At 40.0% G+C, this 14,931-nt stretch overlaps 1 protein-coding gene, 1 long non-coding RNA gene and 2 other non-coding genes across 4 annotated transcripts; 3 read left to right on the forward strand and 1 right to left on the reverse strand.

Moving 5' to 3' along the window:
* The first annotated feature begins 631 nt into the window (after positions 1-631).
* LOC132954124 (uncharacterized) lies at positions 632-10,742 on the forward strand. The gene is made up of 9 exons (XM_061026594.1): positions 632-1,082; positions 1,966-2,094; positions 2,970-3,052; positions 3,126-3,285; positions 3,365-3,514; positions 3,642-3,758; positions 4,927-5,150; positions 5,653-9,140; positions 9,226-10,742. Exons 1-9 carry the CDS (start codon positions 882-884, stop codon positions 9,315-9,317), a joined length of 4,644 nt encoding a protein of 1,547 aa, XP_060882577.1. The 5' UTR covers positions 632-881; the 3' UTR covers positions 9,318-10,742.
* Positions 3,898-3,979, forward strand: trnas-uga (transfer RNA serine (anticodon UGA)). The gene has a single exon. It is a non-coding gene; the product is annotated as a tRNA-Ser (tRNA).
* On the forward strand, positions 4,470-4,551 carry trnas-uga (transfer RNA serine (anticodon UGA)). Its single transcript has one exon. It is a non-coding gene; the product is annotated as a tRNA-Ser (tRNA).
* A 356-nt stretch (positions 10,743-11,098) lies between the features above and the next one.
* On the reverse strand, positions 11,099-12,782 carry LOC132954126 (uncharacterized). Its single transcript, XR_009665716.1, has 3 exons — positions 12,433-12,782; positions 12,281-12,339; positions 11,099-11,371 (listed from the first exon to the last, which is right to left on the reverse strand). It is a non-coding gene; the product is annotated as an uncharacterized LOC132954126 (long non-coding RNA).
* Positions 12,783-14,931: the final 2,149 nt, after the last annotated feature.

Raw genomic sequence — 14,931 nt, forward strand, 5'->3', positions numbered from 1 at the left:
ACCCTATATGAATTGGTGATTAGAATGTATTTTATGTGAAGAATAGTTAGCAGTATTGGGTATTGAGTAATTTAATTTCTTGTTTTCACAACATATTCTGTTCATTTTTCATGCTTGAAATGAAAAACACAAAATCATTCTTTCTCCTTTACATGATGGATCCAGAAGCTGAAAATGAGAAACCAAAATGATGCTTAATTGTTCATCTTATTGTGACGTACTTTTTTTTAGGGAGGACAATTTTAAACGAACAGATTGCTCAACAGAGCTTTGTCCGTACTGATTACTACTTTCCAAAGTGTTTACATTGCTGTTTAATGTGTATCTTTTATGATCATTCTGTCGCTGAATTGTGGATTACTGTGATTTCAAACAAATGCACATCAACTGATGACACATTAACTCAGATTATAGATGATGTGTGAAGAAAAATTAGTCTGTCATGTAAGATATAATGTGTTTAGGACAGTTGCCATTTGGCCCTCAGGTCAAAGAAAAACTGCAGAACAGGTAAGTACTTGATGTTCTTTTCTATTCCACTGATCACTCAAATAGCATAAAGGGGCAGGGCGTCCATTCTGCTGAAACCTGTTCTAAATGTCACTCTTTAAAGGTTAATGCAGATTAAATTTTGCTTCACCAAGTCCTAACACATCTGTGGCAGAAACACCAGAGGGCTGCTCAACCACAGCAGGGAGTTTAAACAGCAGCAGAGGGATTAGTTTAAGACATGCAGCTGTAGAATAAGGGAGAAAAACCTGTGTTTGCGTCTTAACTTCTGCAGAAAATGACTCTTTAAAAGGAGCAGTGCGTGTTAGGAGCATCGATGAGTCCAGGTGTGACATCCGCACTTAAGAACGTAAACACAAGAGAGTGATTAGATGTCACCGTGGCAGGTTCTTCGTGCAGGCCGAGCGAGCCGGGCAGCTCTGGGTTACCGTGTTCATCATGGACCTGGAGTTCTGGTGCATTACAGCACAACTCCTGCTGCAGCTCGAGACAGCAGTAGGAGCTTCTGTTTGTCCAGGGAGAAAGTCGCCCTTCAGGAGCTGAACAGGAGGCTGGCCTCGTACCTGCAGCAGGTAGGAAAAGCAAGAGAGGGGAACGCAAAAAAGACTCACATGATGGATTCAGCAACAGCAGAAAACAAAATTAAACTAATATTCAAATGTAATTTCCATTGGTGTTTCGAAGCATACGAAATAAAAAATAGCAGATTTTTCAATGGAGTTTTGCATTGACTTAAACAAGAACTGTGTTTTAAAATCTGTTGTGTATTCTTTTGTCCTGTAAACTGTAGCATGAATCCAAAAAATCCTCACTTCTGTGAAGTCTTGGTTGATTGAACATCAGTAAAAACTGTTTTTTTTAAACTTCAGACATAAGGGAAGATTACTCATACCAATAGTTTAAGAATCATAAAACACAGAACTATCAGATTTCTTGATTTAGTTTCCCCTTAACAGAGGAACGTGTGTACTTCTTGTTTATAAGCAATTGCTGATTGTTAGAGGGAAAAAATAAAGATTGTTTCAGATTGTTTTTTGGCGTTACTCTTGTTACAGTAAGAATTTTTTTTCTGTTGGGTTTAGGCCTCTCAAATCTTTACAAGCACTCCAAGGCTTGTCCGAAGGGTTTCATATTTGACTTCACTTCACCTTAAGGGGCCCACAGTAAAACAGATTAGGGGCTAATGCTCCAAAATAAGACAGAAGACATTACTACATTTGGCCTACCAGGAAAAAATCACATTCAATTGAGATTTTTACAAATGATAAATAATGGTTGTTGTAAGAGCAAGAGAACAAAAAAGTAGCAGATTAATGAGTGGAGTTTGGCATTGACTTAGCAGAGGGTTAATTATAAGAAATTCATAATAAAGACAAACCAGCTGATTAAAAAAAAAAACATCATTATATCGGTTTATTGATTTATTGTTTTGTCTCCTCTGATTGGTGACTGCAGGTCCAATGTCTGGAGGCCGTCAATCAGAAGCTGGAGCGTCAGATCCAGGAGGAACTGGACAAAAAGGGTCCCGGAGAGCTGAGGGAGCTGGACACACACCTGAGGACAGTGTCTCTGCTGCAGCACCAGGTGTGCTAAACCACACGGATATAAACAAACAAAGTGAAAGGAGATTTAAGCAGTTCAATTAAATAAGAAAAAAAATGAATAAACTTCAATAATAGAAAAAATCATAAAAATTCATAAAAAAATGAAGACTTAAAAGAAAGGAAAAGACAAGGACAAATGAAGGCAAAAAAAAAAACGTGATATATAAAGGCTGAGAGCAGCTGTGCAGATAAACTGGCGAGTTCAGACCTGTCAGGAAGCTGTGCTCTGTTTAAAGGTCAGACTTGTTGAGACATATCTTAATAAAATCTGAAGTGACATTTTGCTCATCTTGAGATTGAACTGGATTTTGAACAAAAGAAAGTTTTATTGACAAACAATTACCTCTGAATAGAGGTGTGACGTGAACAATCAGGACAATAAACATGACAACTAACGTTCATCAACAAGGTTTTTCAAGCTTGAATTCATCTTAACCAATTCTCACCGCTGCAATCAAACTTTTAAAACAAATTAAACATGGTGAGTGTACTTCTGGGATTTTTAACCATTAGACATGCAACAACGTCAAGTCACAAACAGGTCTTGAGTCATGTCCCAAACCAAATCCCAAGTATTAGCTAACGAGTCTCAAGTCTAAACCATTAAGTCCCAAATCAAAAACAGAACATTTCAAAGTGATATCTGTGTGTGAAGTCAAGAAGTCAGGACCCTGATATCAACCAACAAGTCCCCAATCAAGACAAACGAGTTTCGAGTCAAGACTAGTTAGTCCTAAGTCAGAACTAAAAAGTCTAAATTCACGTCCTAAGTCAGGGCCGACAACCAAAAAGTCATAACTCATTATGCACCATCACCCAATAAGATGTTGTTTTAACTTTTTCTCTCACCCTTAGATTGGTGAATGTCTCTCGGCTCGGGCTCAGGTGAAGCTGCAGCTGCTCAGTGCAGAGCTCACCTCCTTGGACCTCAGTGCAAGGTATTTACACAAAACATTTAACACCTAAAAAGCAAATGTAGACATATCCCATCATCCTTTGCTGTGTACACAGGTATGAAAAGGAGCGAGAGTGTCATGTTCGTCTGGAGGCGGAGCTTAGTGACCTGAGGCTGCTGGGGGATGAGCTTAATGTCCACAAACTGCCAGAGCTTCAGAGTCTTCTAAACAGTCAATTACAACAACTGATGGAGCTGCAGATTCAACATCAACAGGTGAAACAATATAAACTCACCTGAATTATTCAAAATAGAAGACCTCCTCTGACTTGATGTTTCCTGTATACATGTTCAGGACATGCAGGGTTGCCCAACCCAGGTGTCAGGGGTTGCAGTGAAGATGCAGACCACCGGGTCATCAGACCTGATCCAGCAGCTGCAAGACCTGAGAGAGTGTGTGACAGTGCTGAACAAGAACCAGAACGAGTGCTGGTTCAACACTCAGGTATTAAAACCTTTACTGCATGTTTTTATTTTGAAGCAAGCCACACATACGTGAAAATGAACCATTGCAATGTTCTTAAAATAGTTTTGTGAGCATTGTTGTGCATTTCATGATGTGTTGTGTTCAGGTGTCCATGTCGGCCGGTGACTCGATAGCAGGGTCAGAGGTAGACCAATCAGAACTAGAGGACCTGAGAAGAACAGCAGCAAGTCTGGAAGAGGAACTAAGCCAACTTCAGGATCTGGTAGGAGTGATTATCCAATCGTAGCTTAGCAACTAGATGGGGTAAGGGCTGAAGTGAAATACTTGAAAAACAAAAAGCTGAGTGGACTCGAAAAAACTGAAGATGATTTGAATTTAGAGCACACATTTCACCTCCACCAGCTGTGATGGCCGAGTGGTTAAGGCGTTGGACTTGAAATCCAATGGGGTTTCCCCGCGCAGGTTCAAACCCTACTCACAGCGCATGGACACTCATATTTATAATGACCCAGTTGGAAAATTTGAGAATCAGGAAAATACTTCAGATTGCTTCAAGATACCACTTACCTAATCTGGTCTTCACCCAGGGTTTATCAGTGATCAGACGGAGTTTATTGTGTGACAGAACAGGAAGCAAGCAGGTGTGTTAGTATCAACGAAATGAAACAGTATCACCAGATTAATTTCTGCACCATATCCTTCAATCACCTGTGTCTGAAAAAGTCAATTTGAATTTAGCGCACAAATCTGAACTCCCCCAGCTGTGATGGCAGAGTGTTTATACTTTGTAGGGCCTCCCCCTAGAAACTTGAACATTGGTTTGTCGGAATGACATACCATGAGCTTGGAACAGTTATCCTCAGCCTCAATTCTTAATATGATAGAGTTGCCAGGGACCTTCAAACCTGAACCTCAATTAAGGGTTTTTTCTGGATTTAACGAAGTAGTTTCTTCGGACGCAACATAACCCAGAGCTGTGATGGCCGAGTGGTTAAGGCGTTGGACTTGAAATCCAATGGGGTTTCCCCGCGCAGGTTCAAACCCTGCTCACAGCGCATGGACCCTTGAATTTAATTTATAAGTGTTAGTATCAACAAAAAACAAACAATACAACAGATTTTCTGCATTGTTCTCCACAATTTTAAACGTCCAATATCGCCCTATTACTCCTTATATCTGATACTCTTCTTTGGAACTTGCTCATCATAGTGAGTAAAACCTTGTTGCTCCATTATATTTTAACAATGTAAGCTTGACAGTCAATGGAAGAAAACTGAAAAGAGCTTATCAGTTTTAGTGAACACCTAGCTACTTACTGTTGTAGTTGTTTATTGCGTGGTATACCCCTTCCAACCTGCTAAGGAAGGATCACCTTCCACACCCCATAACAGTCAGTATTATAGATGTCCTGTCTGTCTGTCTATCTGTAGAATGCAGTGTTGGAGGCTTCTGGTCTGGAGCAGACAGAGTCCTTCGTTCTGCAGCTGGAGGTCCTGCAGCAGAGAGCAGACTATTTGTGCAGAGAATTTGACTCAGTTTTGCAGGGAACAGCTCAGCAGGCTGCAGATTATGAGGCCCTGCTATATGTCAAGACAAAACTGCAGACTGAGATAAACGGCTACAAGAGGCTGCTGGACGGAACGGGTCAGCAAAGGTATGAAGTTTATTATTCAACTTCAAATCAGTCCTTATCACTTTACAATCCTAATAAGTTTTCTTTTTTCAGTTCCAGACATGTTTTAGTTTTCAACAAGAAGAAGGTTTTATCTAGCCTGAAACAATGCTTTAAAACTCCCAAAACAATGAAAATAGTAAATGTCCCATACTCCAAATATCATAAAAAAAATCAACAATCACATTCAAAAAAAGAAAATGTCAACATTAAAATGATCACACAATGATAAAAACGTACCCAATTTGAATTGTAAGTCTTTCCATTATGCCATGAAAAATATTTGTTGTTTAAAGAATCCCCAGAAATACAAATTTGTCTCTGGTTTTCTCTATTTAGCACCAATATGCATTGGCCTTTTTGGAAAATTCCCAGGAAATATTTGATAAATTAAAGAGGTTTGTTTTAACACTGTGCCTTTAACAAAAACATTCAGATCTGTTTTTACCATTCTCCATGTTTGTATTTGTCCTTATCTTCACAGGTTCTCAAGTCTTCACTTGAACTCTGTGACCAATTTCCCATCTTACTGTGCCACAACCAGCCCCTCTGCTTTAATGAAAAACTTTACAGTGCACAAAACTGTCAGTAGTCAGGTAGGAAATCAAAGAATGAATCAGATTCAGACTGTCTCCAGAGACAACATCTGCACTGTTAAAAAAACACCCGTACTTGGTTCACTCACAGAAATAGTGACCACAAGCCAGACGATCACGGACAACAGCAAACATCCAAACAGTTTAATAGTAAGATCGATTAACACATCAAATCAGAAAGGGTCATTCCAGAAGTCTGAAAACAAGAAGACTGAAGCTCTTTCTGAGGGGACCGAAAGGGAATCCATGACCACTGGTGCAAAAATTAACAAACAAAGCATCCCTGTGGAAGATAAAATTAACTATGAAGATCATGGCCCACTGAACTCAGGGTTTGTTGATTGTCAGATTAGCCAAAATGTCCAAGACAGACAGACATTAGAGTTACATACGTCCAACAACATGTTGCTTTCTGGCAAACAGTCTGCTACAAGTCCTACTGTTCTTCCAAAACTAGAAACTCTGATTTCCAACCAAGCAACAACAGAGGCCTTTAAACACACAACCCCTCCAACTGAGATTAGCAAAGCCTGTGACACTGATCCCAGTGAACAGACTGCTGCAGAGATTAAGACAGAGACAGAAACTGTGGGTCCCTCACCAATAAATTGCATTGAGGGCGCCGTTCAGGCTGAGGAAAAACAAGAACTTATCACTTCTGAACAAAACACCACTGATGCTGGTTTACAGTCTAACAGGTTAGGTTCAAACATTCATAATGTGATCATCGAAACCATTCCTTGTGCAGAACCAGATTATGCATTCAGTAGCGAAGAAAATAATGTCACGCAGGAGTCAGATTCAGGATCTGGCATTGCATTACATTGCCCAGACACCAATGTTGACTTCCAGAGAAGAACTGAAAGTGAAGCTATTTTGAACAAAGTAGAAGTAGAAGGGAACAAGAGGGAGGTAGTCAAAAGTTCTAATGATATCAACAAGGTGGAGATTAACCCTGCTGAAATAGACGATGACATAAATAATCCACCATGTCAAGAAGAATTGATGAGTACTACAAAGTCCAAAGAGTCGACAAGTCGAACAGATTCTGGTGTGGCTTTGAGTTCATCCAGCACTGATGGGTTTCTGAGTCCAGATGAAGGTCGTGTCTTTATGAGCCCCTCAAATCCACTCTCAGCTTTGAGTCAAGAAATGTGTCTTAGCCCAGTTGAGACAGATGTGATAATGAACATGACTGATCAAGTATTTTGCCCAGTTGATCTAGATAGTAGAAGTCCTGATTCACTCCTGAGTCCAGAGGACCCAGACATGTTTCTTAGCCCAAATGATCCCAACACATGTTTGAGTCCAGTTGAGGCAAATTTGTGTCTAAGCCCGAATTTTGAAGATGAGGACGAGGACGCATGCCTAAGTCCATCAGAGGCAAATACGAGGGTGAGACCAGTCGAGAAATATGTTCTTACAACAAAAGAGGAAGGCCGATCCCTGTCGTTTAGTGGAGATCAAGCTTTGCCAGGAGAGGGCAGAAACAGAAAAGTAAGCATTTCAATGAGCGACGGAGACAGTCTGCGTTTTGGATCATTTGAAGATAACACAGAGAGTAGCTATAGTGTGAATAGTTCAAAAGTCAACTGCAAACCCACCAGTCAAGGGATTGGAAGCCAGTCAAAAGGCTTGGAGTTCAATGGTCCCAGTGGACGTAGTGTCATAGCAGACAAAGAGGAACAGCTAGGTTTTGGAGGCCTTTATCGAAGAAGTACAGGAAATGCACCTAGTCCCCGAGATATGGACAAAAGCACAGGAGACAATAAAGACATGAAGAATATCCAGAATCCTGGTGACAGTCTAGGAGGCACAAATGGCACAGACCAACAGAAAGAGGATCCCTGTATGAAGAGTGGGATAAGGGAGCAGAATAATTCTAATAATAAATCAGGTGACTTTCGTATTGTACCTGCCAATGAAAGGACTACCTTCATTGGTGTGACTAATAATTTAAATGACGTGGCTCCTAACAGTGGTGTGGCGAGTGATTCAGCTAGAGTCAGTAATAATGAAGATGCTGCTGCAGAGACACAGGGAAGATTTAGGAAAGGCAGTGGAGATTGGAAGGTTTACGGCGTCAGTACAGGAAACACAAGTACAAGCTTATCCAGCACAGGGAGTGAAGAAGGTCCATCAGCGGCCACGCTTCCAGCAACAAGCCGGCCAGAAACAGGGAGGTTTAGTAGAAGAGGAAGTGGGGATTGGATGGTTTATGGCAGTCTTGGGCGTAAGAGCAGCTTATCTAGCACAAGAAAAGAAGAAGCCGCGCTCTTGTCAACAAGCCAACCAGAAACAACATTTGGTAGCATGGTTAGCACCACTGGAGAGTTGATGGTCGGCAGCAGCAGTCTTAAACATACCATCCGCCAGGCTGGCAGTGAGAAGAGAAGAGAAAGTCTGCCAACAGCCCCGCACCTAGCAACAAGCCCGCCAGAAACAGGAAGGTTTGGCAGCGGAGGAAGTGGAGAGTGGAAATTCTATGGTGGAAGTACTGGTCGTATTAGCAGTTGGGCTGGTAGCAGTAGCTTACCAAATGCTGACGACAAAAAAAGGTCATTGGCTGATCTACAACTAGCAACAAGCCCGCCTGCGATATCTAGAACAGGAAGATTTGATGGCGGGGGGAGTGGGGAGTGGAAGTTTTATGGTGGGAGTACTGGACGTTCGAGTAGTGCCAGCAGTGCAGATGGAGCCAGCGTCAGTCATATCATCAGCCCACCAACTAGTGGACAAAGACTCAGTAGTGGTGGGAGTGGAGGCAGACTCAGCTCTGGAGGTGTTGTAAGGCGCAGTAGTAGTGTAGGTAGTGGCGGCAGGCTCAGCAGCTCATCTGGTAGCCACAGGACTAGCAGATCTGGGAGATATGCTAGCACTGGCAGCGGTGAACGGAAGCCTGTCTACGTCTCATCTAGCGGACGCAGGAGCAGTTCGGTGAATGCAGGCTTGTCAGGTGGAGTGGGGAAGACCAGCGGCCAAAGAGCCCCAAGCCCTGGGGGAAGAATGAGTGGCAGTATTGGTAGTGGCGGTTGGCTGAACAGTTCAACAGCAGATGGGAATCACATGAGTAGCAGGCCTAGACTCAGCAGTGCAGGTAGCAGTGACAGAGTTAGCCGCCAACCAGGGGGTAGGATCAGCAGCTCCTCTGGGTCAGGAAGAGCCAGTAGCACGGGGGGGCGGGCCATCAGCAGCAGCAACTGGCCAATCAGAAGCACTGGCAGCGGAGCAGGAAGCAACAAGGAAAGAATCAGTGTTTGCAAGATGGCGGCTCTGTCAATGTCAGCAGCCGGGAGGGAGAGAAGTCAGGACAGAAGAAGCCAAGCTCAGAAAACCCAACAACAACAACAACAACAACAACAACGACAGGCTACAGGTGAGAGCGCCCACTTTCTATTCACAACAGCAACACAAACAAAAGAACACTGTTTACAAAAAACACTCTTCTTCTTACGTTGCAGGTACGTCTCCTCTTCTCCAGCGATGGCTGTCAACTGGTGTTGGGGTCACCAGTGCTGACCCCGAAGGCATTAATGATGTCATGCATCTCTGATAGGAGTGACAACCCACTTAGAGGCTTAACATACCTACAAGTGCAAAACTACTAAAACACTGTAAACTTGTTGTTCTTGAATGAGGAGATTAAAAGCAAGTGGTAGAGAACTTGTTTAAATTGTTTTCTTAAGTAAAAGTTAAAAAAAACCAAAAAAAACCAAAGACACTCCATTACAAGATACTTTCAGCAAAAATTAAAAGCATTAGGGGAGTGGTGCCCGTGGCCTAGTGGTTAATATGTGTATGTAATATGTGGTTAAAAAGGCTGAAGTCCTCGAAGCAGGCAGCCTCCTTTCCTGCATGTAACTCTTCACTCTCTTTCTCCCCGATATACGACTCTATCCACTGTCCTGACTCTAGAATAAAGGCATGGAAAGCCCAATAATAAATATATTTTTTTGGGGGGGGGGGGGGGGGGGGGGAGTATAGGGGAACTATGTTCTCATCACAGACATAGAAATGTAAATACCGAAGTAGAGTACAGGTACCTAAAATTGGAACTTTATCACAATATTAGAGTTGTAGTCTTGAAATCTTTCCACCGAAGAAAAATACATTAAATGTTTGATTATTAAAAATGTATTTCAAACTTACTTCTTACTTAAAATATCACAATCATTGATAAAGGAACTTACATAAATCACGTTTTTGTTGCTTTTTTTTGTTTTTACTCACTGTCAATGTACCTTTTTCCTACGTATGATTCAAATTGTAGATTTTGGGTTGTTTCTTCTTTTGTTTCAGTGGTTTAACACGGTTTTAAACCTAATATTTTACAGAAAAGTAAAATATTAATTAATTAATTAATTAAAAAAGTTAAGAGAAAAGAGTAACATTTATCCAAAGGGAATGGGGATATATTCCAAAAGGTACACAATGCTGGAAGAGTTGTCTGGCTTCATGTCATTGACAAATGTTGTATACTTCTAACCTCACTACATGTTCATGTTTAAAAGTTCCTTAATATTAAACAGCAACGGAACTTTGATTTTTGTAGCTTACATTTGAAGACAAAAAGAAACAGATCCAGAAACCTTTATCTTTTTAATGAGGATTTGTGGGGAGGAGTTGATACCAGCAGGTGGCAGCAGAATCCAAAGTTGTGATAACTGAAGAAGAGCTGCAGACTTTAGTCACCAGACTAGAGAACATGGTGACATTAATGAGATTCTGAACAAAATGTATGAAGCAGAGCTTTATTAAACACTTCTGAGGTCGATGAAAATTGAGGATAGAAAATGATTAGTGTGTCTTCAGCAGCAGAATGATCCCTGTTGTTGTTTTTTTTAATCACTTTATTGCAATGGTCATACACAATGAAAATTCCAGATCATTTCCATCTTTACAATGCATTGCCAAAGAGGACACACAAAACAGAAGAGCTAATTAAAGCTAAATTAGAGAGTCCAGAAAGAGAGAAAATAGTAATAATTGGGGGTGGGGTTGGCCTATTTACAGACCTTCAGACTTCATGTTATTTATTTTCTGTAAATTCCCTCTTATCATAAATGTACGTTTTTAGTTGTCTAAGGTTTGTTCTATAGTCACAATTAAAATTTTGGTTGATGTTGTTGTTTCCATGTCCTTGTCACCTGCTTCATGGCCGTTCATTGCAGAATGTTAAAAAGATATATGTATGTTCATAGCCAAAACGTGTTCGACCTCAAGATGTTCATTTATCAAAGAAATTATCATAAACGCTTCCTCACCCTCTTTCCAAAATGATGATACAATATGTGTATAATTTGCCTCTTGTTCCCCCACACCCCCTCCAAAATGTCTATCTTATGATCAACAATAGTATGCTACTGCAATATTGATATTGATGTACAATTATAATTCAAGTACAGCTGATTAATGACTATGAAAGCTTAAAAAATAAATATTTTACTTATAATGATGTTCTGTAGGTGTAGTCATGATTTTTTCAAAAGTATGGAGAACCTGATAGGTTGTTTTATCCTGCAGTGAGTTTCTTGTTGGTCCTTTAGTGTAATTCTCACTCTGACCCGTGGGGGCAGCAGAGTGTCAGAACTCTGATGAGACATTTACCTGCAGAGACAGCAGACAGGTGATATGAAGACACAAAGACAGACAGATTCACAGAGTGTATAGTTAAAAAGCCAATAAACTTCATAAGAAGAATTTTTTAAAAGCCTCACGATAAAAAAAAGATGCACTGATGTCCCCGCAAACCACATAAAGGAATATAACAACATGGAAACAAATGTAGGTCAAAGGGTGGAACTTTATTTCAATATTCAAAGTGTCTTTTGTTATATCATTTAAACTGCCCGCAATAGATGTGTATTTTGTAAAGGTTTCAGAGAGTCCACACATCTTTGTTAAAATGTCCGTAAAAAATTTGAATCTTGACCCTCAAAACTGTGGAAAGCTTGAGTGTTGACAGGATTCCTTTAACTGGAAACAAACTCAGTTACATTGTGTCTTCTGAACATTCAATGTATTCATTATTTTAATGTGTCGCTTAGAGAAACATTTTTTCCTGACATTCAAATGGTTGATCATATTGAGTAATACTACTGAGCATGTGCAGTGGGTTACGCGCTACCAGGAAGCAACACTTTTTAATTTTTTTTTCAAAAAGTAAGAGAGCATCATGAAGAGATCATTTTCAAGCTATTTTTTTTATTTCAATCCATCTCGAATGCTTTTTGTATGCAATTCAATCAATTCAAAATGTTTTAAATCAATTGGTTAAAGTGATAAAGTTAAAATGAGGTTAATATAAATACCATTAAACACACGTAATATCATGATATTTGCAATATCCAACATTCTTTTAGCCTTAGAAAGACTCTTGATTGGTTGAGTTTTATCACCAGTTTCCTTAAAGTTTTAGCTCTTCGTTTCTACTGACACACTTTACTGCAGGAATCTTAATAAAAACGTGACACCTGCACACTCCTCCTTCTCTACAGGATCCACTCACTGACCTACCTCCTCTCCAGCAACCACTCCTTCCTCAGAAATGTAAAGGTCACGGCATTTCACACAGCCTGCCATAGAAAGGAGGTTTGTTTCTGGAATTGTATGAAGCCTACTTTAACGACTCATACGTTAAATAAAGTATGTGGTCAGCAGAACATTACCTATTTGAGATCTGATAAATGGCCTCAGGTGATGTCACTGGAGGCAGTGCTGGTTAGGGTTGATGACTACAAGTTTAAAATGAAATATCTCTCCAGACCGTTGTAGTGAACTGCTCCTAATGCAGACGACACTAACTGTGGTTGGCATTAAACACCACAAACTCCCACACAACTGTCAGTAGATAAGTTGCCTTGTGGGTAGGGCTGTCAAATATTACCTTTTTTTAATCGCCATTTATCGCTTAATTAAAAAAATCACGGGTATATTCGATGTTACAAAAGTTCGCATTCAAAATTTGGCTTTTATTTGACATGTTTCTAGTGTCATAAACTGAGAGTACTTGACTTGCTTTTTTATTCAACCCTGCTTTTGTTTTGAAATAAAGTAAGAACCACATAGACCATAATGCAGGGGATGATTTAGAGAGGGGGGGGGGGGGGCTACCTGTGATTGACAAGACACACCCACCGCTATTTGGAAAATGTCTTGTTCAGCGTTTTTTTTTTGTACTGTAAGACACTCTTCCACAGGAGTTGAGAACATTTTGTTCAAAGCCTGTTTTCCCGCACAACCCCCTTTTGATGCCTCAGGGTCTCAAAACCTGAAAGAGAACTTCTGCAGTCCTGCAGACTCCACCATTACATGAAAAGGGCCCGTGCTAATTCCTTATTCACATTATCAAGCTTATTGAGCAGTTGGTGTTGATTCTATGGAGAATGTTTTTGGTCAAAAGTCATTAAGTTGCTATAAAAATCATTTTTATTATTAACAAGCAACATTTAGGCGACAATGAAACTTAAAAAAAGCGGAAAACATGTTTAACTGTTTAATTTAACTGTATAATGTGAGAATAAATGAAGTTAAATATTAGGACACATTATTAATGGCAAACACATAAATGAAAAAAAACAACATCTTTATTTCTCCTCACATAATGTTTGGCACTTTAACATTTGGCATTTTAAATTGAATCTTTTCCCTTTGCAGTTCCTGCAAACATGATTAATTAATTCAGTCACGGTGTGTGGATTAATGCAAATGTTAGCATTTTGCTGAAATTCCAAATTCAAGCACCCAGATCGACTTATGCGTTCATAAAAGTCTTATGGAATTGGGCACAAAGCTGGACATGGCACGGATAAAAGAATAGTGTGTGTGTGTTTGTGTGTGTGTGTGCGTGTGTGTGTGGAGTATGTTTATAGTGGCTGCAGGATGAAGGTGACACTCGGGTGTGGCCAAACTGACAGGTACTAAGATGAGATGAGATGTTTTATGAAGTGAATGCTTTAAACACTTGAGGTATTTTCCGGGTTATGAAACATTCAAACAAAGGGCTTCTTTCTGTTACAAAGAATATTTAAAGTGTGGTATCAGACACACTTTATTCCAACTAAACTTCAATATCAAACTATTCATGTATCTTAAGTAGTCACTTTATATTTAAAGGATATAAAAACTGAAACACTGAAGTTTTAGTATTTTGTTTCAGTCTGCAATTATATTACATATCAATCCAGCATATTGAAGGATTAAATAAAAGATGCATTCCCTTTTTGACAAAACAATTACATACAGATAATACTGTTGCATCTCCATTTAAGTTACACAAGGACAAAACAAAAGAAACGTCAGAGTTTCAAAAATGTTATCCAAAAGATGATGATAGCTTGATTTAAAGTCACATTGATTTAAACTTAAGAATGACCTACATTATTACCCACAATGACATGACATTATACACAGTGTGTGCAGGTTACTGGTTCCTCTATGTGCTCTTATACAACTACAGACTCTGCAGAGGGTGTGTGTGTGTGTGTGTGTGTGTGTGTGTGTGTGTGTGTGTGTGTGTGTGTGTGTGTGTGTGTGTGTGTGTGTGTGTGTGTGTTTGTGTTTTCATGCATGTTTGAACAGGAGTGTATGTGTTTCTTTCCCCAGAGGCCTGTTGGAACACTTTGAATATTTGAAGTATGAAGAAGAAGAAAAAAACAGCAAAAGAAAGTATTTTCCACACACACACATACACACACACACACACACACACACACACACACACACACACACACACACACACACACACACACACACATACACACACACACACACACACACACACACACACACACACACACACACACACACACACACGCGCACACACACACACATCTTAGAATTAACCTTTCCCTAATCTCTGCAGTGATCTGTTAATTCCCGTCTCTGTTCATTTTAATCTTTTTTTTTCTCATAGGCGATCAACCAATCAGCCTGCGGGGCGGTTGCCGTGATGGCGACACGCCTGTCACTGTCTGTGTCTCTGTCTCTGACAGGTCTGATTCAACAACACCTGGATGTGGATCAAACACAAACACAACCTCTTTAAAACTGACTTTAATCCCAGCTGGACTAAAATGTTTTTAGGATGAGACAGATGACATGAGAAAACAAATTCAGTTAAACCTGCATAAGCTCAACTTTGGCAAACATGGAGCCGGTAATTATTA

This window comes from Labrus mixtus, chromosome 20 (assembly GCF_963584025.1).
Source record: "Labrus mixtus chromosome 20, fLabMix1.1, whole genome shotgun sequence".
NCBI lineage: Eukaryota > Metazoa > Chordata > Actinopteri > Labriformes > Labridae > Labrus > Labrus mixtus.